This window comes from Chrysochloris asiatica, unplaced genomic scaffold, assembly GCF_000296735.1.
Source record: "Chrysochloris asiatica unplaced genomic scaffold, ChrAsi1.0 scaffold00006, whole genome shotgun sequence".
Classification (NCBI taxonomy): domain Eukaryota; kingdom Metazoa; phylum Chordata; class Mammalia; order Afrosoricida; family Chrysochloridae; genus Chrysochloris; species Chrysochloris asiatica.
The window spans coordinates 18,004,386-18,030,992 of record NW_006408524.1 but is presented as its reverse complement, the minus strand read 5'-3'; the positions used below and the strand labels follow the sequence as shown (position 1 = coordinate 18,030,992).

General features: G+C 41.5%; 1 protein-coding gene across 1 annotated transcript; it reads right to left on the bottom strand.

Annotated features, from left to right (window-relative positions):
* Positions 1–3,402: 3,402 nt before the first annotated feature.
* Positions 3,403–21,718, bottom strand: RP9 (retinitis pigmentosa 9 (autosomal dominant)). The gene is made up of 6 exons (XM_006832143.1): positions 21,566–21,718; positions 12,780–12,810; positions 11,741–11,870; positions 6,655–6,746; positions 4,333–4,394; positions 3,403–3,601 (listed from the first exon to the last, which is right to left on the bottom strand). Exons 1-6 carry the CDS (start codon positions 21,715–21,717, stop codon positions 3,403–3,405), a joined length of 666 nt encoding a protein of 221 aa, XP_006832206.1. The 5' UTR covers position 21,718.
* Between the last annotated feature and the right edge of the window lie 4,889 nt (positions 21,719–26,607).

Sequence of the window (26,607 nt, the reverse complement as noted above, 5' to 3'; positions counted from 1 at the left end):
GCCACTTCTAAATTCAGAAGTTTGTGCAGGCTTAACTGCGTTTTCTGTTTAATGTCGCAAGGTTCAAACCAAGGTGTAGGCAGGACTGGGCTCTTAATGGAATTTCTTGAGAAAAATAGACTTCTACGGTTATTAAGATTGTTTGGCAGAATTCAGTTCTGTAAGGACTCATTTCATTGCTGGCTCTCAGCTGGAGGCTGATAGCTCTTTCAGGATATTACATTCTTTGTTTGCCATGTGGCCCCTTCATCTTTAAGACTCTTAATAGCATGTCAAATATTTTTCATGATTAGGCTCTGACTTCCTCTTTTGCTACTAGCCAGAGAGAACTCTATGATTTTAAAGGACTTGTATATTTAGTTAAGAACACACAGATAATCTCCTTTTGATAACATCAATCATGGTGTAACAACTGAATCACAGGAGTAAAATCCTTTAAGAGAACTGGTAGCGCAGTGGCTAAGTGCTCGGTTGCTAACTGTATGTTTGATAGTTTGAACTGACTAGCTGCTCTGTAAGAAAAAAATGTGGCAGTCTGCTTTTGTAGATTATTATTTTTGTCTGTCCTGGTGTGGCACTGTAGGATAATGTGCTGGACCACAGGGTCAGTGTAAACCGCAAGGTCAGTGGTTCAAGCTCACCAGCTGCTCCTTGGAAACCCTATACAAGGTCGCTGTGGATTGTACTGACTCAAAGGCACTTAACAACAAAACTATCCTACGCAGTGCTGTTGTGTAGCTGTAGAATAAGCACTGAACTGCTAACGAAAGGTTGGTTGTTTAAACTTACCTGCTGCTCCTAAGGTTTCCGAATGAGTGGCTGGTGATCGTGCACTGACAACCTTGGGGTTCAAACCAACTTTGCAGTCCAGCGCATTAACCTGCATCACCACATGGGAAATCTTGGGAGGCCAATTAACCAAGCTTCCAGAGTTCCTTAAGCCTACCACAAGTCTGATGTTGGTTTGGTAGGAGTTTTGGTGCAGGGAGGCCTGAGAGCTTCTATTGCCTTTCATGGTAAGAGTGGGGCACACTGAGCCTGAAAGAAGAGGTCTGAGGATGGAAACAAGTTAGAGTAGATGATAAGAAATTGTGGTTTGCATGTCAGCTGTATAGGGCAAGCCGAGTTTGGAGATGATGAGTTTATGTGGCCACCAATCTACAGAGCTGTGTGATTTTCTCAAGCAATCTGAATGTAGATGCAGAGCGGGGAAAGTTAGTTCTTATGTGTAAGCTGGGTAAAAGACGACAGGTTAATCATGATGACAGACACAAGTTAGAAGCCTTGGAACAGAGGCCGGAAACGTTAGTCAGGTAATATCCACGTGGGGGGCAGGGGGAGGGACAGCAATTACTTACAAGGGGCTGACCAGATTCCAGTTAAGGCAGGATATGGGGAAGGGCTTCCATCAGTGGTTCCTCCAGTGCAATCCCCAGCATTATATGGTAACTTTTTGGAAATACACATTTCAAGGCTTACCCTAGGCACACTGAATCAGACACTGCCGGAGTGGGACCAATACTTTCTAACAAGCCCTCCAGGTGATTTTGATGTCCCAAAACTTGACAATTTAGATTTTCCTTCACTATGAAAGAATGTAGACTCCTGGTGTGGCGCTGTGAGTTGATACACTAGATTGCAAAGTAGGTTTTGAATCACAAGGTCGGCGGTTCAAGCTCATCAGTTGCTCCTTGGAAACCTTGTACAGGGTCACTACGTTGGAACTGACTCAACGACACTTAACATGAAAGACTAACGGGGGGGCTTCAAAAAGTTCATGGAAACATCCCATTTATCTTTTAATTCCACTTTTCCACAAACTTTTTGAAGTCCCTTATGTTTTATGGAACTCCAGAGGCAACAGTAGAAGAAACAGAGCCACGTGGGAGAGGATGGATGGTCCAAAAGCCTGTGTTGTGCTGAATGGCCAGGAATGACAAGGCTGTTCGGTTTCAGAAAAAAGTCCTGACAATTCCAGCCTGGACCAATTGTGTTCCTGAAGTACTATTCCAAGAGCATGATTTGGGCGCATTGACTGATGGAAGTTCAAGAAGAAACCAACCTGGGCCTGGATTCGTTATTCTTTGTTGTTCCTGTTAAATTTCATCTAGTAGGTTCTGACTCACGGATCTCGAGGTCTAGTGTTTATCTTAACCACTAGGCCAGGATTCCTTGTTATTATTTAAAGGGGGTAGGAGGGTAAATCCAGTCCTTGGGGAATGAGGCAGGCAATGGCCGTAGTGAGTTCCTAGACACTGGGTAAGTACTGACCGCAGGACCCTGGGGATGAGCAGGAATCAGCTCCAGTGACTTACTCTCCCTTGGATCCAGGAACCAACCCTCACCTCCTGAGCTGCTTCTGCTGGGGTATAATCAGAGCTCGAGGAGCACAGGTGATGTGCTCTGCCAACAGGAAGAGAAAGGACATGAGGGACGTATTTTTAACTGTGGGTAGCCGACTCAGTAATATTTATATTTTTATAATTTTTCTGAGTCAATCACTTTGGAAAATCTTGGGACTATGAGGTATAAGGCACATTAAATAGAGCGTAGTCATACAAGGTTCTGCATTGTTAATTGTAAGCCTTTACCCCCTCAAAATCTTGTCAGCCAACAAAGCCAGGGTTTTTTTTTAACAGAACTTTTATATGCAGCAAGGCCCAATGTACTTGATACTGTTTTACACTGTCCATACTCAACAATAGAGTGTGGACAAACATGGAAAGTACACGAGCATTTGCATAAAATAGGAGACAAAACTTGTATTTGTGGCACATAAAATACTTCTGGAAGATTTCACCAGAAACTGTTAATATTGGTAGCCACCGGGGAAGGGGGCTGGATAGCTGAGGGAGAGGAGAAAGATGTCTCATGATTAACTCTTTCATGACAAAAATTGGTCATGATTAAATCTTACGCACCTTTTAAATTCAGACCATGTTTAAATGTATTATTATTCAAAATGAAAATGAAAAAAAAAATTAATAAATAAAAGAATGTTTTTATTATCCTCGCTTGACATTAAAGAAAACACAAGCCTGACATCTGTGGAAATTAAGAAGTCTCCTAAGGAGGGGAGAGTCAAGAAGAGCTTCCTCTGAGATTCCTTTCATCCTGCCAGCTGGAGGAGGCCTTTCCAGTGAGTCAGACTGGAGTGGCCCGCCGAGAGAAGGACGCTGAATCAGGGGTCCTGACTGAAACCAGCTGCTGTCCCGAACTAGCACCTGGGAAGAGACAACTCCCTTCTCCTGTGGGGGGGCATCCTGACTGGGAGTCAGTGAGAATTCACAGCCGTGATGTCTCTTGGTTTCTCTTTCTTCTGTGTCCTCTCCAATTGTTTCTTCCCGTGTTGTTTGGGCACAGTGTTTCATTTTTGAGGAGAAAATGCTGAGTAAGTCTTTGTCAGTCTGAGTCTGAGCTCTCATTTGACTTGGAAGACTTGTGCTTTCGCTTTTTCTTCTTTTTCTTTTCCTTCTTCCTTTTCTTATGCTTTTCTTTCTTCTTCTTTTTCTTGTGTTTCTCTTTACATTCTGAGGAACTGGAGCTGCTGCCATCTTCATCTGAGGTGGAGTCCTCCAGTAACTGTTTTAACTGCTGTATCCTAAACATATAAAATTGGTCAAAGAACCATGATTTCCAACTTTTAGACATAAAAGAAAGAATTAGAGCAGTGTTGAGGGGAAAAAATGTCATCACTGCAAACAGTCTGATTTTTATTTTTGCCTATTTTCTAATTTTTGCCCACATGCATACCTACTTTACCACAAACCAATGTTCAAGCTGTTTTGTAACCTTTTTATTTTCCTAAATCTTTCTGCATGAACCTACAGTCCTTAAAAAATTTAACTTCTAACAGACGCATAATTTCTTAAATCATTCCCTCACTACTCACATATAATAGATTATATACTTCCTTTAATAATTACAACTCAATGCTAACAATTTGGAAACATACAAAAACCCTTCTGTTTTCTCATTCTATCTTTAGTCCTAAGAATATTTAATAAAATCTCAGATCCTTAAAGAAGTCAGAGAAAATAAATTAATTCACTTGAAAGACAATCAGAAACTGCTACAGCAAGGGGGGTTGCCAGTGCCAACTGTCAGGTGGATGTGTGGGCTGGGCTGGGCCCACTGCTTTAAGCTAACCCTAGGAGAACAACTTCTACCACACACTGCTCATTCCCCACAAACAGTGGTTACTCTCGTCCTCCACATCTTTCAAATTAGAGTACCGTATTTACTACACCATTCCCTGACACTGGATGGCTGTTTTCAATCCTGAAACACTACACACTGCAAGCTGTATCACTATCAGCAGGATGACCTCACCTTACATCCTTTTCATGTCTCTTATTCTCTCGTATGATGTCATACATAGGGTCTTCATGTGCCTTTGGGGAGAAAAGTGGAGATTTGGTTAGGCCTCATAGACCACTACACTAGTTAAATAAAATGAAATCCTTATTTTACTGTAACCAGTTACTTGTTTTCCCCATTTGATGTAGTAGTCTGTTCAAAATGTTCTTTTCCATTCTATGGGTTACTACCATAGTAAACTCAATAAGGCTATAAAAAGGGTTTTCTGATTATTATTAAAATACAGGAAATTAAATATCCTCTATGAAGAAATAACAACATAAACCATGGCAGAGTCATACTGTGAAAGAAAAATTCTATTCAAGGATACTAATGTAGAGGTAATTCTTTTTGTTCTATAGATTACAAACAGATATTAATCAGTAAAACAACTCAGTTGCGAAATTACATATTAGAATGATCCATTGTAGGTATAAACAAATATATGTAAGTACTTCAAAACATGCCTGGAAGTATTCCCATCAAATAACTAACTGCAAACTCCATTTGAGAAGGAATGCAAGACTGGGTTTTGTAGCTTAGTTTTCTTTAAAAACATATATGCATTTTTGTATTGTTTGTATAATTCAAAATGACTTAACTGAATAGTATGTGAATTTTCTCACTAAAAAAAGTGTTAATTGTACAGATTTTAGACATTACAGAAAAAAACTAATGAATTTACAAACAAAACTATCAATACCCAGGGAGAACTTCTGTTAACATCTTATTGTTTGTATAGCTGATGAAAATTACAATCATGATATGGACAACTCTCTTTTCTTTCTCATTTATTTTCATAAACATTTTTCTAAGACACTACATATATTTTAGAACTTAATTCTTAAGAGCTATATACTTTCTATGTTACAGTAATTTATATTGGTATAATTGCACATTTGTTTCCTAGTTTTCTGTAGTTTCTATTTCTTCAGCCACATAAATAATTCTGAAAGTTATCCTTATGCATACAAAAGAATTTCTATGGACTGATATTCTGTTAATCATTAGATTGTTGCTGTTGTTAAGTGTCGTCAAGTCGGTTCTAACTCATAGTGACCCTGTATAGGGTTTTTGAAGACCAGCTAGTGGGTTTGAACTGTCAACTTTATGGGTCGCAGTCCAGTGCTGATCCTACAGTGCCAGACCAGGAGTCCAATCATTAGAATAAATTCTTAAGAGAAGGGATAGCCGAGTTAAAAAAAATATGAATGTGTTTAAATATCCTAACATTCATCAATAAAGTTATCCTCTACTGTAGCTACAAAAATTGACATTTCACTTAGCCGTATTTGATAGAACACATACTATTTAGCATGTCTTAAAAGCCTTGGATCCTAGTTTGCATATGTTGATATCTTGAATACACATCCAGATAGCTGCATATTTAATTTGGCAGAAACATCTATTCAGCAGTGAATTAACACTCTGCTAAAATAAAGTGAGGAAGTGACAAATCTGTCTTACTGTCATCTAATGAACATAAGGAGTCCTGGTGTGGTACCACAGGATAAGCACTTGACCTCGAGGTTGGTTTGAACTGCAAGGCTGGCGGTTCAAACTCACTAGTCACTCCTTAAAAACCCTACACGGGGCGACTATGAGTTGGAACCGACTTGACAACACTTAACAACAACAACCTCATACTTCGGACATATTGTCAGGAGGGACCAGTCCCTGGAGAGGGATATCATGTTTGGTAAGGTGGAGGGTCAGAGAAAAAGAGGAAGACCTCCCTCAGCGAGATGGATTGGCAAAGTGGCAGCATTAATGGGCTCAAGCGTGGTGGCAACAATTGTGAGGTTGGCCCAGGACCGGGCAGTGTTTTGTTGTGTTGTGCATAGGGTCACTGTGAGTTGGTACCGACTGAATGGCACCTAACAACAACAATGAATATATATATAAAGTTATACACACAGTTCTAGCTTATGATAGAAAGACATCAAATCATTAGATAAAGACTGGGACACTAAAATTGTAATTTTAGTTATGAAATAGATTCTTTGTGTAGTAAATTTAAGAAGTGATAGAATAAGATGGACTTCAGATAAGAGAATTACTGTTTCCAATGCATAAGCAAATTAGACTTAAAAGAAAGATTAGTTTTTGGTAAAGAACTCATCTGCCACACAAATGCCATTTAATAGAGAAGCAAGCCATTAACAGCAGATGCTTTGGCCACAAGACTTCTGGGAATGTATTTTTTGTGAACTTTTGGTTCTTGGATGACTGCAGACTCATCAATATTCACTACCTCTGATAAAAGTAAATGACAGCAATAGGGGTTTTACTTACTACTCTGAACTGTTCTAACTTTTGGTTGCCTTTGATAAAGAAAGGGCATTCCTTGTCGCCTGTTCGGTGACCATACCGTTTACAACGCCAACCTAAAAACAAAGAAAAAGGGAAATATTTCTGTAAGAGGACATACTTTCACTTAATCAAGATAAAGAATCAGATGATATTAAACTTAATTTTCATTAAGCTTCGATTCTAAAAGCAAATGGACTCAAAGGATGAATCACACAGGATCCCAACAAACAAGATGGGAACTAATTGTTTCCTAGGAGTCCTGGTGTGGGGCTGTAGGATAAACACTGGATTGCTAACCACATGATTGGAGGTTCAAATCCAGTAGTCCACTCCTCAGAAACCCTATCGAGGGTCACCTTGAGTCAGAACCAACTCAATGGCACTTAAGCATCTTTTAGTCTTAGAGTTTTAGAAATTACCATATTTCATCAAGTACTATTAAGCAATACCATGAAAAAAACACTGCAAAGGGTAAACTTTTCTTTTTCAAGTGTGTTCTTACTATATTTTTTAAAGAGTATAAGTCTGTTTCCTTTATCAAGTGGTTCTGATCCTCATATATAAATTTAGGCGCTAGAACATATGCTATCTTTCTCAGGTTGAATCAACATTGTACTAATCTTTCACCTTTAACAAAATCACAGGTGTTCTTAGAATGCCAATGACATCAGAACCTTGATGCAACTTTACCTGTTGCACAGATGTTTAAACATGTTTATTATTAGAAATGCTAGACAGTCCCGTGGAGGAACAGGGGAGACATAAGGAAAATGCATATACAGATCCCAGGGAAATAGAAGGAATTGTACGTCTTCCCAGAATTGAGTGAGTATGAGCTCGCCTTTAGGCTGTTGAGATGGTGAAACAAGTGGTGGGCCAAGCAGGAATGGCTGAGAGCCCTGTTACTTCACTTCTTTCACCTGCCTGCATCCTCTCAGAACCACTGTGATTTGAGGCAAATCAGGAAACTGTATAGTGAACTAAGTGCGACCTGCATTTAGGCATTGTTATTGTTGTTAAGGGCCGTTGAGTCGGTTCCAGGCTCATAGTGACCCTGAATAGGTTTCTGAGGAGCAGTTGGTGAGCTTGAATTGTCCCCCTTGGAGGTGGCAGTCCAGTGCTGACTCTATAGCACCATACCAGCAGGAGTCCAGGCATTGTTGTGATGCCATTAAATCAGTTCAGACACATAGTGACCCCATGTCCATGGTCATAGCTGTGTCTGAGATCATTACTGCAGCCTCTGGGGAGTCCAGTTCATTGAAGGCCTTCCTCTTATTTTCAACTGATCTTCTCCTTACCAAGCATGATGCCCCTCCCTCTCCAGAGACTAGTCCCTTCTGATAACACGTCCAAAGTATGAGCCAAAGTCTTGACATTCTTGCTTCTAAGGAACACCTGGCCGTATTTCTTCCAAGACGGATTTGTTTGTTCTTCTCCAAGTCCATGAGACTGACCTCGGAGGTTTCGAACTAAGGTCCAGTCAGATCATCAAATACCAGAGTCACACCCAAAGTTAGAACTTCTTAAAAAATCTCCCACTCTTTTTTTCTCAAACCAAAGGTCTCACATATTTATTAGCCAATCTCTTTAAATGCGGAAGCATAAAAATAAAAGAAGAAACCAGAAGTTTTGCAAAACATATCCAACTGATCAGATCTTGGCAAAACTGAACTTGCTACGGTAGAGTGCTAGGACCTGGGTATATTATGTGTTGTGTCATTGCATGTGCGACTCCTTAGTGAACATGGGCCACTCCTTAGAGAACATGGGCCACTGCTTAGAGAACATGGGCCACTCCTTAAAGAACATGGGCCACTCCTTAGAGAACATGGGCCATTCCTTAGAGAACATGGACCACTCCTTAGAGACCCAGCTTGGTTCTTCTCCAGTGTCTTCTCTTGGAGTTGTACCTGATTTTATTACCAGTTTTCATTCGAATCCATTGGGGAATGGGACGATTCTGCTTTTGTTTCTTGGCCAGGAATCTCTGGATCCGGAAAGTCTTAGGAGAAGACACAGTGAAGATGGAACGCAGCAGCAGTCACACGATGGCGAAGGAAGCACAAAATCTCCCCCTCTTAAGTGTGGTAGCTAGCCTGCAAGAGGACCTCAATGAGCCCCACACCTTCGATAGACAGGCAGAGCTGAGCTGTGTAAGCCGTAGCAGACTGTGGACAGGAGGTTAGGTCACAGCATGGTTGCTTGCCCCCTGCTCTCTTGTATCACTCACTTGGCTGTAACGATTGTTCTGAGGACACTCAAGAAGTCCTACAGAGTGGTCTATGTGTGGGAATGAACCAGTTGGGAATGGATCCTTGAGTTCCATTCCTGCCTTTAGATGACTGCAGGCCCAGCTCACGTCATGAATGCAACTTGAGGCCTAATGCCAGACAGCCAGGTAGGCTGTTCCCAAATACCTGACCCACAGACACTGCGGGACCCTGTTTATTACTGTTTTCAGCTACTAAGTTTTTGGGTAATTTGTTACATAGCCATTTGTTGCCTTCCTCATGGCAAGCCCACGTTTATTCAAATGGGAACACTGCTTGGTTCTTCTCCATCCTCATGACTGGTTTCAATTCAGCTGCAGCCATAGATTAATAACATAGGAGGCAATCACAGATTACCAGACATCAGAAAGCATCTGACATAAAAGACAAATAAACAATTGAAAATAGCAACAGAAACTTGGAGGAATTAGAACCTTATTGTTATGTGCTGTGGAGTCGGTTCCGACCCATAGCCACCCTGTAATGGTTATTGTTGTTGTTATGTGCTGTGGAGTCGGTTCCAACCCATAGCCACCCTGTAATGGTTATTGTTGGTATGTGCTGTGGAGTCAGTTCCGACTCATAGCGACCCTGTAATGGTTGTTGTTGTTGTTATATGCTGTGGAGTCGGTTCCGACCCATAGCGACCCTGTAATGGTTGTTGTTGTTGTTATGTGCTGTGGAGTCGGTTCCGACTCATAGCAACCCTGTAATGGTTATTGTTGTTATGTGCCGTGGAGTCGGTTCTGACCCATAGCGACCCTGTACAGGGTTTCTGACTGTAAATCTTTACGGAAGCAGAGAGCCTCATCTTTCTCCCGCGAAACAGCTGCTAGTTTCGAACTGCTGACCTTGCGGTTCGCAGCCCAATTCGTTAGGGAGAAGAAAAATAAATAATCAACCTTAGATAAAGATGCTGTAACAATAGAACAAGAACAGAATACTTAAAACAAATAAACAAAGAAACCAAAAACATTCATAACACAACAACAAAAAAGAAATTGTTGATTAAAAAAATACAATAGCAGAAATACAAAAATTTAACAAAAGGACTGGAATATAACGTTGATGAAATACTCTAGAAAGGATAACAAAAATATTAATAGGCGATAAAAAGAAAAGAAATTAGAAAATCATTCAAGGATGTCAATAGTCTTAGCTAGTAGGATTGTAAACACAAAGGACAAGAAACAATTTATGAAATTTCAGAACACTGTGAAGAAGATCACCTTATAAGCTTCCAGAATGGAAAACAAGACAAAAGGCAAAAAACAAAAAACAAAAAACCTAAGCGGGCACACCAGAGGATCAGAATTCTGAATTGCATTGGACTGCCAACAGCAACTCTAGAAACTAGAAGGCAATGGAGCAATGCATTCAAAATTTTGAGGGAAGATGGTTTTTAAACTAGAATTTTATACCCTGGCAAATGGAAAATCTATAAACAGAGCTGGTTCCAGAAAAAATCTCAAACATCTCTCTCATAAACCCATTTCTCAGGAAGCTACCAGGGGAAGTTAACAAGATAATAAACATAATAATGAAGACATGAGATACAAGAAATTGGAAATCCATTACAGAAGAGGCCAATAGGTAACCAGAGAATCATGGTGAAGGGGGAACCCCTGGATAATAAACAGGCAGCAACCATCTTCAGAAAGGTGGTACTGACAGAGGACCTCAGGCACCTGAAGGTTTTAACTAGTGATCAGTACACAGAAAATGAAGCAGTAACAGCAAAAAGTCAATGGTTAATTGCAGGAAAACCTGCAAGGTGCACGAAAGGAAATGTAATCATTTTAGTATATGACTAAATTCTGAATATAACCATAATAATAAATATATATATATATTCACTAAAGAATTTAAAAACTAAAGTGCGATAGAACTGTAATTGTGAAAATGGGAGACCAGAAGAGTACTTACGAGGTGGGGACAAAGAAAAGAGCTGAATTCTTATCTTCCAAGCAAGGTCGTTAGGAGCTAAAATTAACCGGATTGCAATGGGGTTGGGCTATAGCAAAATGTCAAAAGAGATGATGACTAAATCTGAACAATCAAGGAGCTGAAATGCATGGAGATAAACATCAAGATGATCATCTTAAAAGAGCTTCTGTGAGCTGAGCAGAAAAAAAAGGAGCTGGGAACTGCTATTTAATCATGTGTATGAATAATTGTACAAATGAATGTAAAACAGGCAGCACCTGTCTTGAAATGCCATGGCAAATGGTGCGGGTTGACACAGTGTTACAGCTCTGCTGGGGTGGGGGCTCCAGACTCATCCTGTGGCCTGAAGCCCCTCTCACTTAGGTTACATAGGTAAGTTTCAAGATATCTATATACCAGTCAAATCTGACCCTATAGGACTTCTGGTGTGGTACAGATGAGTACTTACTCACTGTGCCACCAGCCTCCTCAAAGTATCAATAATGATAACCTGGAATGGTCCACTGAGGTGCAACCCTCAGCGACCCATTCTACCATGCCTCTCTTGTCTTCTCCAAGGCATTTCTACCATGGAATAGCCTTGGTGTTACAGGAATGCTCTTGACGAGTATACTCCAAAGATCAGTGGACTTGGAGGTAGAAATCCTGGACTTAAAGCTTTTGTCCTACCTTTTACCTTGGACAACTTACCAACATCTGTAAGTCTGCTTTCTTATCTACAAAATGGGGATCTTTATCAGGACTGTTTGAGAAGAAATCCACTCCGGTAAGTGTGTTTGCATGGCATACACTGTGTTACACAACTGCACAAGCACTGGGCGTGTTACTCGAGACTCTTCCACACTCACATTGCATCACTTTGACTTCCTTCCCCAGTGGCATCCACAGTCCTTTTGTTGGCGCATGAGCCAGAAATTCTCTGGCATGTTCATTGCCTGGTACGTCTGGTATACAGTCTTCTGGCTTAGTTTCATCTTCCTAAACAAGAGAAACAGGTAAACAAAAAACAGTAAGTCAAAAAAAAACCCCAGCACTGAATTCTCTCATGCCTGACTACTGCCTGACTCCTCACAGGCTGCAGGTCCCAACGTCAACTCTCCTCTCAGAGATAAGGTACAGCTGACAGAAAAAGAAAGAAAAGGCAAGAAATGTACCAGAAGGACGATATTAAGAGAGATGCAGCTGTTCTTAGAAAAAATAGCTAGTGTCCTTCATGTTGGAATGATCTGTGTGATTCAAGTTTTGGTGCTAATCAGATTCCAGGATCACAAAATGGCTTTTACTACCTAGAATTTTTGTGGAATGAAGCAAAGTTTAAGAAACTAGAGTAAAGAAGCTACTTTTCTGGAAATAATAAAAACAGTACGCTATACACAAATAGCTTTTTATACCTTGAAAGTCCCTGCTATTGTTTATAGTCACACACCTGCTATAACTTGTAAATACAAGAACACTTGTAGATTTTAGCTGTATTTACAACTAAGGGGCTATTCTGCTTTAAATGTAATGTTCATGAATATTAAATTTTGAATGGGAGAGTGTGTTTTAAGACTTCTCTTTCCCTAAAGTTACCGAACAGTTGCTTTTGGTCTTTAACTGCTACTGTAAGTCTCACTCGTGCAGAAAGACAAGGACATTGTGCCAGGACCAGGGCTTCCTCATCAGGATCAGTGCTCCTCTCCTCAGACTCTCCTGCTTTCTGAGCTGATGGCAACTCAAGACACCAGGAGGGACTAAGACGGCACAGGGGGTACCAAGTGAGCTGGTGAGTCAGACAACGAAAACAGGGCAGCAGAAAACAAAAAGATAACGGAATTCTGCCAAGAATCTTTTGAAGTTCCCTTGTATGTATAAGAGAACCACCAATAGTACAGAAATCATACCAACCTTGATAAGTCCAGGAGGAGGTTTTTCATAACTAGAAAAGGAAAGAAAGAAAATCCATCAACCATTTAAATAGGTACATAATACATTTTAACGAGTGAAAGGCAGTTGTTGAGACACCATGAAAACTTGCAATACATTATGTTACATCAAGGAGGAAACTGGGTAAGTGATGTGGTAGTAAGGGGCTTGTAGTCATTGAAATGAAATAAAGTATATGATTTATTAAATGTAAAACCAATGATCTGCTCTGTAAGCCTTCACTCAATTCACAATAAAAAGTTTAAAAAATAAAACCAACTACATTATATTTAAGGAGCCTTGGTAGTGTAGTAGATTATGAGAGGGGCTGCTAAAAGGCTTTCTGCTCCCATGAAGATTTACAGTCTTGGAAATTCTATACAGGGTGGCTGAGAGTCAGAATCAACTCGGTGGCACACAACCACCACCACTATCACATTACATTTAAAACAACTAAGACAACATGCTCAGCGTTCAGGAATCACATAAAAATAAGGTAATGCTATATCATATATTGCAAAGATTTAGAACATAAATTCATAAAAATACTAACTCATATTGTTGTTGCTGCTGTAGTTGTTAAGTGCCATTAAGTCAGTTTCGACTCATAACCACCCTATATAGGGTTTCTGAGGAGTGGCTGGGGAGCTTGCAGGGCTGACCTTGTGGCTCAAACTGACCTTGCAGTCCAGCGCATTAACGCACAGTGAGCGCCACACCAGAACCTCAAGTTATTGTATTAGCACAATAATTTTTTCAAGGAGAGAAAGCATGTGACTACAAAGGAAATGTAAGGTAAAAGACGACCTGTAGGCTAACTACGGACCTATATGGGGCTTTGGAGGGGAGGTGATACAATTTATGTAAATACCCAGTAATCCATCCTTTGAGCCACAACAGTTGTACAAACAACATATGGCCAACCAAATTAAGATCCAAATTCCTGAAAAATATTGATCTGTTCTTGCCAAGAATGAAAAAGGGTGCGAAGGGACTGTACATTACAAAATCCATTGTTACTAGCAATAGGAATACTAACCAGTCCATTGTACAACTTTCTTCCTGAGTTTAAAGGAAGGTGACTGATGTTCCTGCCTCCTCCCCCACCTGCAAAACCCCTTGGGTCAAACAATTCATTAGTTTATATAGTATATTTAAAAGGGTTATCCTCAAAGTTGAAAGTAATACTTAACAGTGAGATAACAACAGATTTGGCAATGGGATGCGTCTATTGTGCTGTCTGGCTTTTGTGTTATGACAGTTGAGAAGCCTGTCTTTATCTTTCTAGTTAATTCTTAGAATTAAAAAAAAAAAAAAAGATGGTGGTGGCCCATTTTTTGTACCGTCTGTGTGTGAAGCCTTGCTGTTAAATCAGACTATAATAATTTGCTTTCAGCAGTGCATAAAGTAAATATAACTTGTTAAGGGCTGTGAAGTTGGTTCAGACTCATAGTGACCCTGTAGAGGGCTTTTGAAGGCACTCTGGTAGCGTAGTGGTTACGAATCAGGCTGCAAACTTCATGGTCAGCAGTTTGAAACTACCAGCTGTTCCGTGGGAGAAAGATGAGGCTTTCTGCTCCCTAAAGATTTAGAGCCTCAGATTTATAGTCACTATGAGTTGGAACCGACTTCACTGCACATAACCACTACCACCACCACCATCAGCAATCCCAGTACCACCACCGCCATCACTAAGAGGGGAAACATATTTTCTTTCCATGTGTGTATGGGGTAAGAAACCTTAATTTTGCCAAGTATTTCACATGATTCTTTGTGAGCGCTGGGATGGGGTTTCGTTTAGAAGGGGCCTTCATGTAAATATATTCCATTCCACAAAATGGCTCTTACAGCTGGTTCCTATGTGACCGGAAGGCAGAGCTGAAAGGGACATATAGACACGCAATATTTCAGTTTTTCCTAGCATCTCAGGAACACTTAAAGGGAAAAGGGAAAAAGGGAGAGTGTGCTCTTACTGGAGGCCTTTAGGCACCTGGTCTACATGGTCAGAGAGAAGGCCAGTGGAGGCAGAGAGGACCTGAAGAGGGTAATGTCCAGTGTCAAAGGATTTTCATTCCATTTGTGAAACGAATGTGAGGATCCCCATTTAATATGACAGACTTTGCTCCTTTCTTTCCTCCCCAGACTCCCTTCTAAAAAACCCCAAACCCGTTGCCACTGATTTGATTCCAGTTCAGTTTTTATCCCTGACTCTATGGTAGAACTGCTCTGTGTGGTTGTTTTGGGCGGGTGTAATCTTTATGGAAGGAGACTGCCTGTCTTTCTTCGGAGGTGCCACTGGGCGGGTTCTAACCACCATCTTTAGTTTATTAGCGGAGGGCAAACCACTTGCCACCACCCAGGGATCTCTTGCTTCCTTTAAAACGACATTAAAGGAATTGAAAGTTACAAAGTCTTTTAAAATAAAATTTTAAATCTTGGGAGAAAATAAGCAGAGTATAATTTCAACAAATAAGGATATCCGATATCCGAGGAAAGTAAAAGGAAGTAGTAACTAACGTCTTTAGGTAGAGGATGTTACAACTTTTAGCAGATGAGGGCTGGGACTATTGATAGTGAGTGGCTGACATAAAACCTGGGATTTCTTCCTTCTCCAAGGTTAGAACCCTGCCTCCCCTATCCTTGAAGGAGACTGCAGTACTAGTCCCCTGGGTAGGGCTACTTCCCAGATGTGCAGGGATGTTGGCACAGTTAAGGATTGAAAAGAGGATAAATGCCGGTTGAAAACAGGGTGGAGTCTTAATCTGAACACTAGTTTGTTCAGCTTTCTTCCTCACTACTGCACTCAGACGGCTGGGAACAAGGTGCATACAAGGAGTCTTTAAAAAGCTCATGGAAAAACTCCATTATCTTTAATTCTATTTTCCAGTGAACTTTTTTTTTTTTTAAGGTTTTTATTGTGCATTGAGTGAAAGTTTACAGGGCAGATCATCAGTTTTACAGTCAACAAATCATACACCTTGTTTCAGTACAATGATTATAATCCCCTCCATGTATCATCAGTTGACAGTATTTTTCTCTATCCACTTTGTTGTTGTTGTTGTTGTTAAGTGCCATCGAGTCGGGTCCGACCCATAGCGACCCTGTACAGGGTTTCTGAGGGTGTAAATCTTTACAGGAGTAGAAAGCCTCATCTTTCTCCCGCGGAGTGGCTGGTAGTATCGAACCGCTGACCTTAAGGTTTGCAGCCCGATTCGTAACCACTACGCTACCAGAGCTCCTTTAGCTTTAAAAAAAAACAAACAAAAAACTACTCAGGCATACATAATAATTTACATCTCCAAAGGGCACTTTCTGTAACTCTGCCTCATGGCCACCAACTCTTGTTCCCTCTCTTTCCTTGAATCTAGAGTCCTCAGCCGCACCCCTTCTCCATGCCATCTCTGCCTCCATCCCTGAATGCTTCACTCTCAGCTCTAGCCCTCTGTGGCTATGTAGTTGTCCATGGGCTCAGGTGTCCCCAGGTCTCACCACACTTTGGACCAATCAGCCCTTCCTCTTCTCTCTCTCATCTCCAGGTCAACAAGAGTCAATGGACTGTGGTTAAACTCAGCCCATTTCTTCATTGCTGCCTTTCCCCCTCTTCCACTCACCAGTAGACCAATGTTGCCAGCAAGCTTACATGCCTGTTTGTGTGTTATTCCCTTTGAGTTTCAGTCTTAGAGGGGAGTTTGTCCTGAAAGAACTTGATTGCTTGCCTTGATGGCTTCCTGGCAAACAGCTTGCTTATTTATTCTTGTACCTGCCAGTCATGCTGATATTTTGTTTTGGGTTTTTCCTGATCATCTTTCTTTGAAGTGGTTCTAACAGTACATAGACAGGGAATTGACAAAAATTCAAGCTGTATCTAGAAGAGGTCATGGAATGAGGGATATCACTGACAATATCAAATGAGTCTTGACTAAAAGCAGAGAATACCAGAAAGATGTTTACCTGTGTTTCATCGACTATACAAAGGCATTCACTAACTGTGTGGATCATAATAAACTATGGAAAACATTGGGAAGAATGAGAATTCCAGTATATTTAATTATACTCATGTGGAACTTGTACATAGAACAAGAGGCAGTTGTTCGAATAGAACAAAAGGATACTATGTGATTTTAAGTCAGGAAAGGTATGAGTCACGGTTGTATCCTTCCATCTTACTTATTCATTCTGTATCCTGAAGCTGGACTATATAAAGAATATGGTATCTAGACTCATTAACAGTCAGCAATATGCAGATGACACAACTTTGCTTGCTGAAAGTGAAGAGGACTTGAAGCACTTATTGATGAAAATTAAGGATAGCTTTCAGTATGGATTGCACTTCAGTGTAAATAAAACAAGTATACTCACACTGGACCAATAAGCAACATTACAATAAACGGAGAAAAGATTGATGTTGTCAAGGATTTCATTTTACTTGGATCCACAATCAATGCCCATGGAAAGAGCAGTCGGAAACTGAATGGTGTGTGAAGGGGCCAAATAAAGGCACAAACTGGAATTAAAAGAATGAATTTCCTATGAACTTTTTGAGAACCTCTCGTATTGCATTGGGCCAGTCTGTGGCAAAAAGATCTCTTGAAAGTGTTATATGTCATTTTGAAGACTAAAGCGCACCTGATCCAAGACACACTATTTTCAGTCACCTTATATGCATGCAAAAGCTGGACAACGGATAAGGAAGACTGAAGAACTGATACCTTTGAATTATGATGTCAGCAAAGAATATTAAATATAAAACAGACTGCCTTAAGAATAAACAAATCTTCACTGCAAAAAGTACAACCAGAATGCTCCTTTGAAGTGAAGACAGTGAGACTTCATTTCACAAATGTCAGACATCATCAGGAGGGACTAGTCCTTGGAGAAGGACATCGTGCTCAGAAAAGTAGAGGGTCGATGAAAAAGAGGAAGACCTTCAATAGATGGATTGATATAGTGGTTGCAACAATGCATTCAAACACAGGAGTGGTTGTGAGGATGGAACTGTGTTTCGTACACAGGGTTGCTAATGACAACAAGGACAAAAAGGACAAGGCCGTGGTAGCACTGTGGTTAACCACTCCGCTGCTACCTGAAAGATCACACACTCACGTGCTGCTCTATGGGACAGAGATGCGATAGTCTGCTTCTGTAAAGATGACAGTCTGGGAAATGCTACAGGGTAGCGCTACTCTGTCCTACAGGTCAGTATGAACTGGACTCACTGCATGGTAAACAAAGAAAAAAAGAAAAAGACCTTGAGTACAGAACATGGGATCAGGATAGGAGACTAAACCAGTAGTTTCAGAAAGTTTGTTGGCCATTATGCCTAGAAAGCTACCAGTGCCAAATGCAGGTGAACAGAAGATTCTAGGTAAAAAAAAATGAAATGATGGATCATCTGGTGGTGGTTATGTGCCCTGGAGTTGGTTCCGACTCATAGTGACCCTGTACGGTGTTTCCGAGGCTGTAAATCTTTACGGGAACAGAAAGCCTCATCTTTCTCCTGCGGAACAGCTGGTAGTTTCGAACTGCTGACCTTGGGGTTCGCAGCCTGATTCGTAACCACTATGTTACCAGAGCTCCTCAGGATGTAGTAAAGTGTCAGATGAGTTCTCTCAGTTTTTGGAGCCTACAGAAAGAAAATTAAGCAAATGGAAAAAACGAAACTCTTACTTACTACTAGAAAAACAAGGGTTGTTCTAGAAAGCAAGAAAAAAAAAAATTCATACAATACTATTTGGCTCAAAAGAGCAATATTACACAGTCATAATAATAATGTTAGTACTACTGACTTCACAAAAACTATTATAATATAGCTATATTGAAAAAAAATAAGGAGCCCTGATAGCATAATGGGTTACATATGAATTGGGCTACTAATCACAAAGGAGCTCTGGTTACAAGTTGAGCTGCTAACCTCAAGGTCAGTAGTTCGAACTACCAGATGTTCTGAAGGAGAAAGATGAGACTTTCTGTTCCCGTAAAGATTTACAGCTTTGGAAATTTTATGCAGGGTTGCTATGAGTTGGAACGGACACCACGGCACACTACCAACAACAACCAGAAAGCCAGCAGTTTGAATCCACCAGCTGCACTGTGAGAGACACATGTGGCTTTCTGCTCCCAAAAAGATTTATAGCCTCAGAAACCCTATGCAGGGTCACTATGAGTTGGAACCAATTCAAGGGTACACTACCATCATATTGGAAAAATAGAAAATGAGTAGGGAAGGAGAACTAAACCCTTAACTACTATGACCCGAAGTTAATAGAAGATGTCTAAAATGGAACCAAACAAACAATATAAGCATCAAATTTAGAAACAAGGAGTTAAATCCCAGAAGAAAAATTAAAGTTTGCTGTCGACAGAGCCCTGTTTCATGGGCCATCCCATCACTATTTATTGAAATCAGCCTTTTGCTTTTTAAAAGTACATGAAAGCAAGACTGTGGTATAAATACAATTCAGCTATAAAAACAAGACTATGAACTAGCCAGACCAAACATGTCAACAAACCATCCAGTTTTAAATTTCTGAAATGGGAAAACCCCACTGTCTGGGACTAAGACACTGGTTTGGCTCCAGGGTTGCTGGTTTCTAGGTCAGTGTACCATTGAGCACATTCCTTAACTGCTAAACCTCCATTTCCTCTCTGCAAAAGGAAGTTCTAAACTCTCTTGTCTGTGAAAGCGCTCTGTGAGCACAAAATAAATTGTGTGGTCTTAATCACTGTCTGACCTCCTATAGTCAAAGATACTGGGGGACAGGCAGGGCCCTGACCAAGCCTACATGAGGAGAGGATGTTTGAACATCTCATTTGCACAGAAGCAGGCCACAGAGTAAGAGTACCTTGAAGTGGTCAGGACTGACCCATTAGCAAGGTACCATACATACTCCCTGCATCTACTGCTTGCAGAGGTAAGAAGTCATCCAACTCATGGACCTCTCTGAAAAGTACAGATCAGGCTCCAGGAAAGGAATGCACTTTGCATCATAATTATGAAGGATTTTAACCCTTTGAGGACCTGGTCCTTACATGACCAACCTAGAATAAGTAACTATTTTTTAAGTGCAGACTATAGAATAAGTAACTATTTTTTAAGTGCCTTCGAGGAGGTTCTCACTGATTAAAAACCCCCATATAGGGGTTCTGAGGCATGGCTGGTGGGTTTGAACTGTCCACCATGTGGTTAGCAGTCCAGTACTTATTCTACAGAACATGCCAGAAGTTCAAATAACTACAATTACCTGGAATGAATGATCTATGGAATAACCCAGTGAACATAATACTATATAGCTAATCCTAGAATCAGAGAATTTGGAAAAGAATTTGGTCATTAGTCCAACCTCCTATCTGGTGTATGAACCTTCTTTACTACATCTCCTTCTCCCAGAAGTTATCTGGTGCTGGGAGAGCACACAAAAAAACCACACCTGAGGTTGTCTAGTCTATTCTGACTCATACTGACTTGTAAGACAGTAGAATGTCCCACAGGTCCTAAAGCTGTAATCTTTCTGAAGCTGACTTCAGCATCTTTCTCTCTTGGAGAGGCTAGTGGGTTTGAAGTGCCTACCTGTTGGCTAGCAGTACATAACCACTGCTCCATCAGGACTCTTTGGGGGAATTATCCCAAACCAAAGCAAACCCAGGACCAAGGAGTTGATTCTGACTCCGTGACCTTATACAGGGTTTCTGCAACTGTTAATCTTTATGGGTGCATGACAGCCTCATTTTTCTCTAGCAGAGTGGCTGGTGGTTTTGAACGCTGACCTTGCTGTTAACAGTCCAGTGCTTATCCTACAGCACCATCAGCTAACTCAGGCTACACTGACCAACGAAGAATATATATATGTCTCTGGTTTTAAATTCTTTCTGTCGAGCTGGAATTTGCCTCTCTGTTGCTTCCACTCTCTGATCCTGAGAAAATCTTCAGGACTAGCAAGTCTTTTTCTCGTCTTCCTCACTACACTAACATCACAGGATTTAGTTTTCTCTCCCAGTGTTAACAGCAGAGGATGAAACGAATGGAGGTTTCCTTCACTCTCCATTGCATAGTGGACTTTTTAAACTGAAAACTGAAATAAACCAAGGGCTCAACTGAACTTCTAATTGATCCAGTTCACAAACACTTAATCGAGTGTCCAATAGTAAGTAGCATAGTGATTACGAATCGGGCTGCGAACCGCGAGGTCAGCAGTTCAAAACTATCAGCTGTTCCGCGGGAGAAAGACGAGGCTTTCTGCTCTCATAAAGATTTACAGCCTGGAAAACCCTGTAAGGGTTAGTAAGGCATATAACCACCACCAATAGTACAATGCCAAAAACTAAACACGCACAAAAATAGTACAATGCCAAAACTAAACACACAAAAATAGTACAATGCCAAAACTTAACACAAAAATGGCAGAACAAAGAATAAAACAACTCGGAGGAGCCAAGCCCACCGACCCACGTGTGATCGGGCTGGAGCCTCTCTTTCCTCCTCCGAGGCCAAGGCCGGGCTCCGAGGTCACGGAGTGAAGGGAACTTTTCACTCCACCAGAAGACCAGAGCCTTGAAGTCACGCAGCCAGGCAGCGGGACAATTAAGGGTTAGAGCTGGGGTCAGAGCGGGGCTGCGGCAGCACCGGAAGGGGTGAGCGGCCTGGCCCACTTGCCCACCGGTGGGTGTCCCCGAGGACTCCCACCTAACGCACCAACACGGCGCCCCCAGACCCCACGCGGGAAACCGACTCCAGGCCCCGATTCCTTCCAGAAGGTCGGGCGAGGACTCACAAGGACTCCAGGTGCTTGAGCTGCTGCAGCTGCTGCGCGTCGTGCCTCCGCCGTTTCTGCTCCCGGCGCCGCTGCAGCTCCTGCTCCGGAAGCTCCCGTGGCCGCCGTGCGCCCCCGGCCCCCGCGTCGTCGCGCCCCGGCCGAGAGGACATCGCGGCCTGGGTGGCGCGGTAGACTCGGCGGCGACAACGGCGGCGAAGACAGCACTTCCTCCGCTCGGCGCCCGCTCGGCCCCGCAGCGCCCCCTCCCGCCGCTGCTCCGCGGCCCGCCCGAACTAGGGCCGGCGACTCCGCCGAGGCCTCCCGACCCCACGCCGCCCGGCCGGCTAGACCTGCCGCCTCTCCGTGGCGCGGCCTCGAAGTCCGTGCCTCCCTGACCATAGGTTCCGGAGGTCGGAGCGCGCCACCTAGCGGTGGCCCTGAGTAGCACACACAATCGGCGGAGCCCAGAGCCAAGGTTGTGCAGGACGCAGACCCTTCAGCGCTCTGGGGGGTGCTTGCCTAGCCACGGCCACTGGTGTGGATACCCAGTTCTGGAAGGGGTGGAGGAGTTCTGTTCCTGATCTCCAGAGGCTAAGCACCTAGGAGCAGCTCAATACATGCTTGTAGGATTCATTCGATTTTAGAAGAAAACATTCTCCATATAAACGCTCCAATTTTTATAGCATGCAAGCCATGGTTAAAACTCAATGTATATAGGGTTGACAGGGATGGGCTACTTAGACATTGGCTACCCAAAATGGGGTTTTAAAGGCAAGAAGCGACTGGCTTACAAGCTTTCAAGAGGGAGCTTAGTTCCAGACAGGGCATGGGTAGGTGGAACTCCAGCGAATGATCTCCACTCTGTTGGAACCGGGCTGGTGAAAAGAAATGGGGATAAGACTCTTGTGGTATAATAGTGAATAATTGCCATCAGGACTGACTGTGAGGGTCAGAAATGTAGAGGTAGATGTTTTTTGACAAAAGGAGGAGAGTGACTGATTTTGCAGTCCAGGAGCGGAGGTCCCTGGGACCATCAAGTGAGAAGAGTAGAGAGCGTGAACCTACCCAGAGAGGCAATGAAGCTAGGAATGGAGACAGAAATGATGATGTGGACAGATGGAATGACTGGGGAAACTGGACTCAGGGAGGGAGAGGGGCTGTGTACTGACAACCAGGGGGGCGGGCCTGTGGGATGTACCCTTTGGTTATCTGATGATGCATGGAGGGGTTTGTAATCACTGCAATGAAACAAATACGATAGGATGAATATGAAGCTGATGTTCTCCCATGTAAACCCACATAACTCACAATGATGTTGTCAAGTGCCGTCGAGTCGGTTGCGACTCATAGTGACCCTATATAGGATTCCCAAGGAGCAGCTGGTGTCCTTGAACTGCCGACCTTGCAGTTCAAATGGCTTTGCAGTCTGGCACATTAACCCACAGCGCCACACCATGATTCTACAATAAAAACTTTAAAAAAAACCCAAAAACTTAATGTATAATTGTTGAGGGGTTTTCTAAGAGTTCATGGGATAATGGAGGAAACCACAAAAGGAGTAAAAATCATAGCAGAGGAAAAGATTATCTTCAAAATGTCATATTCAACATGGTTAATATCTAAAATATATGAAGAGGTCATTCAAATTTATTAGAGAAAATCCAAATACACAAACACACAGACATCAGAAGTTAGCCAAAGGCATTCTAGAACTTGGAACCATTTCCCTCTGAGAGTGAATAATTAGTATATATATATGTTGGACAATCCAGTCATTCCTAGAAGTTAGATATGCACAAAAAAATCATCTTCAACTGTCTTGCAAGACATATGAACTTAGTTTAGGAGAATATTATAGTCTTAGGAGATACAACTGAGAGGAAAATAAAATGTAACTTCATTGTAGAAGATAGCCTACAGAATCAAAAAAAGAACAGAAAACAATCAGGCAGTGTCAAGCTCTGTCCAGTAGTGACATAAACACACAGGAGCATTCTGGTCATTGGAGAAATGTGCACTACTGGAAGGAAGGAGTAAAATTGTCCAGACGTGTCCACAACTAAAAGGAGATATCCTTCAAGACTAGGCATGCATCATTTTAGAAGGTGTGACAGGCAAGAGTTTGTAAAAGTGAAAACAATTTTAAATGTCTGTAAATTGACTCATTTGACACCCACTTTGGTTCTATTTTAGCTAGGTTAGAAAGCTAACAATGACATTTTCCAGATTTCCTTGTAGCCTGTACCCAGGTTCCATCAAGCACAAATTCCCACATGTTGCTGATGTTGGCAAGCACAGAGGTGTTTTGTTCTTTTGGGCCACTGTGGGAGTTTCCAATGTCCAGTCCTGCACATCATAGGATTTTAGTGGTGGTGGCAGCAGCAGTGAATTTCCAGGGAAGTCTCACAGTTGTGGTTAGGTGTTTCTCCTGGCGGCACCACATTTCTGTGGTGTGGTGGTGTTAGGTGCCATTGAGTCGGTACCGACCCACAGCAACCTTATGCACAGCAGAACAAACCACTGCCCGATCCTGGGCCAGACTCACTACTGTTGCCACTTGGCCAATCCATCTCATTGGGGGTCTTTCTGGGGTTCCCAGATAGTCCCTAAATATCTATCTAATTCATTAGTGAAGGACTTGATCAACAGAATGGCATTGCAACTACCCCCAATTGACACTGAATAGGGTCCTGCTTGAACTTCTGATCTCCCTGGAAGCTTGGGTCTTTGTTACACCTGGAGAATTTCCCCCACTCCCCCAAAATCCAGGTTTCAGGAACCCCTCCATACCCCTACCCAAATCTACATACCCCCCACTCATTGTAAACTCACCAGAACTATACCCAGACCACATGGCCTTTAAATACCCAAGTCTGGAAGAGAATAGATGGGCTCTTGGTTTCCTTTGCTGACCTAAGAGTACCCCCTCCCAGGTTTACTCTGAATAAACCTGCCCGCTGTTTAAGCCAAGACTCTCTCCTTTGTCTCTTTCTTTTCCTTACAATTAGGCTGAGACTCTGTGAGATAATATTTGATGGCAAACTTAGTTTTTGAAATCAATCTCCTTACATTTCCTGATACTAAAGGCAGAGATGGGAAATGGTAATGTAAAACATATATAAAGGGTTTCTGGTGGTGCAATGCTTAAACATTCGGCTGCAAAACCAAAATAGTTGGTGGTTTGAACTCACCAGCCACTCCTTGTGAGAAAAGACCCGATGATCTGCTTCCTTAAAGATTGACAACCTTGGAAACCCAGCTGTATTCTGTCCTGCAGGGTCATTATGAGTTGGAATTGACTCGACAGCAAAAAATGATAGCAACAATTCACTATTTAGAAACATAAGGTCTCCTTTTATGTCACCTTTACAGTATCACCTATGGGAGGTAGAGGTGCTTGAGTCTGATCTGCTTAGGCAGCTGAATGGTGCAATTCCTAGTCCCAGTTTGCGTCTACGCCAACGTAGCTGGTGACATTCCACATGTTTGATTATGTCTGGCCGATTTTTTTTTTTTTTTTTTTTTCTGGCTGACTTTTGAGGTGGACCTTCCAGGACCTCCACATGTTTGATCAAGTCTGGCTGACTCTTGAGGCGGACCTTCCAGGATCCTCAGGGCACAAGGAACCTCCTGGGAAAGACTCAACTCATGCCTAGGAGCAGCAGGCATCAGCTGTCGAAAATAAACTTTTGATATCACAAATGGGAAACAACCTTGAGTTTTCCAGCAAATACTAGGAGACTTCCAAAAGTTTGTAGAAAAATTCCATGATATCTTCTTTTCATTTTTCCAATAACTTTTTGGAGCCCCCTTGAAGTTTTCTATATCCTATACCACAATGTCACTGAAATACGTTGAATCGGACTCTAACAGTTTTCAGAAACATCTCCAGTCCCAGGAATTTTTAAAAGATAAACAGTTATAGTTCCCACGTGGTTATAATATAAATTAGTAATTTAAGACAATTTTCATTTATTTTAAAGTGTTTTGTTATTGTATCATAGAACTTTTATCCTAATTATCAAGATATCCAATGCATAAGGATTGGAAAACTGAAATTGCAAAGGAAATTAATTCATAAGCCCATGAAAAACACTGTTAATGTTTAGTGAAAAATACTATCACAGTTTTCATATTTTGTCTTTATTAAATTGATGTCAAATGATATATTGGTAGTTCTAGACTTTTTTCATTTGTAAGTATGTTATGAACATTTTTTTTCAAATAAAATGCTTCAATAACTTGAAACTTACTGGTTGGATAATATTTTGTCATAATTTGCTTAATTACTATTATTTGCAATCATGTAATTTCTATTTTTCTTTTATAATCAGTGTTGTAATACTTTAATAATTGAATAAGTATTTATTAAATTAGCAATAATCTAATAAGTATTTATTAAATAACCAATAATTTAATAAGTATTATAGATTAAGGATTTTGATGATTTTCATTAATAAATGTAATAATTCAGAAATACATTTTCTTTGGGGAATATGGTTTGATGGTAAAACCCAGGAATTTTTAAGTCAGGGTAGAATCCAATGAAAAAAGGAAGAAGAAAAACAAAAGTGTCAAGATTGGTGACTCGACAGGGTATCCTTACAATGAATTTGAAAGTAAAAAAGAAAATTAAACTTAGAAAGTTTAAAAACACCCCCAAACAAGTGGTATAGGATTTCAGAGGCTTCTTAAATCTTCACTGGAGCAGTAAGCTTCATCTTTTTCCTGAGGAGTGGCTGGTGGGCTCGAACATGGATCTTGTGGTTTGCAGTCCATTGCTGTGTTTATCTTATAGAGCCACAGCACTTCCAAACAATTATGTTGTAAATTTAAACATTCACATACTCTACGAAGCCACTCTAAGATGCTCTTGCTGTTAAGTGTCATTGAGTTGGTCCACCTCATAGTGACCCTGTATAAGGGGCAGCTGGTGGTTTTGAACTGCCGACCCCATGGCTAGTCTAGTGCCAATCCTACAGTGCCGTACCAGGAGTCCAACTTGTTTGAGGCCTTCACGTCAGTTTCAAATCATAGCAACCTATGTACAACAGTGTGGA

Coding starts and splice junctions, on each gene's coding strand:
- RP9 (XM_006832143.1), bottom strand. CDS start 21,717: ATGTCCTCTCGGCCGGGGCGCGACGACGCGGGGGCCGGGGGCGCACGG. Junction 6,747..11,740: donor GGAAGTCAAAGTGATGCAAT/GTGAGTGTGGAA, acceptor CTTTGTTTTTAG/GTTGGCGTTGTAAACGGTAT. Junction 4,395..6,654: donor AGTTAGAACAGTTCAGAGTA/GTAAGTAAAACC, acceptor TTCTCCCCAAAG/GCACATGAAGACCCTATGTA.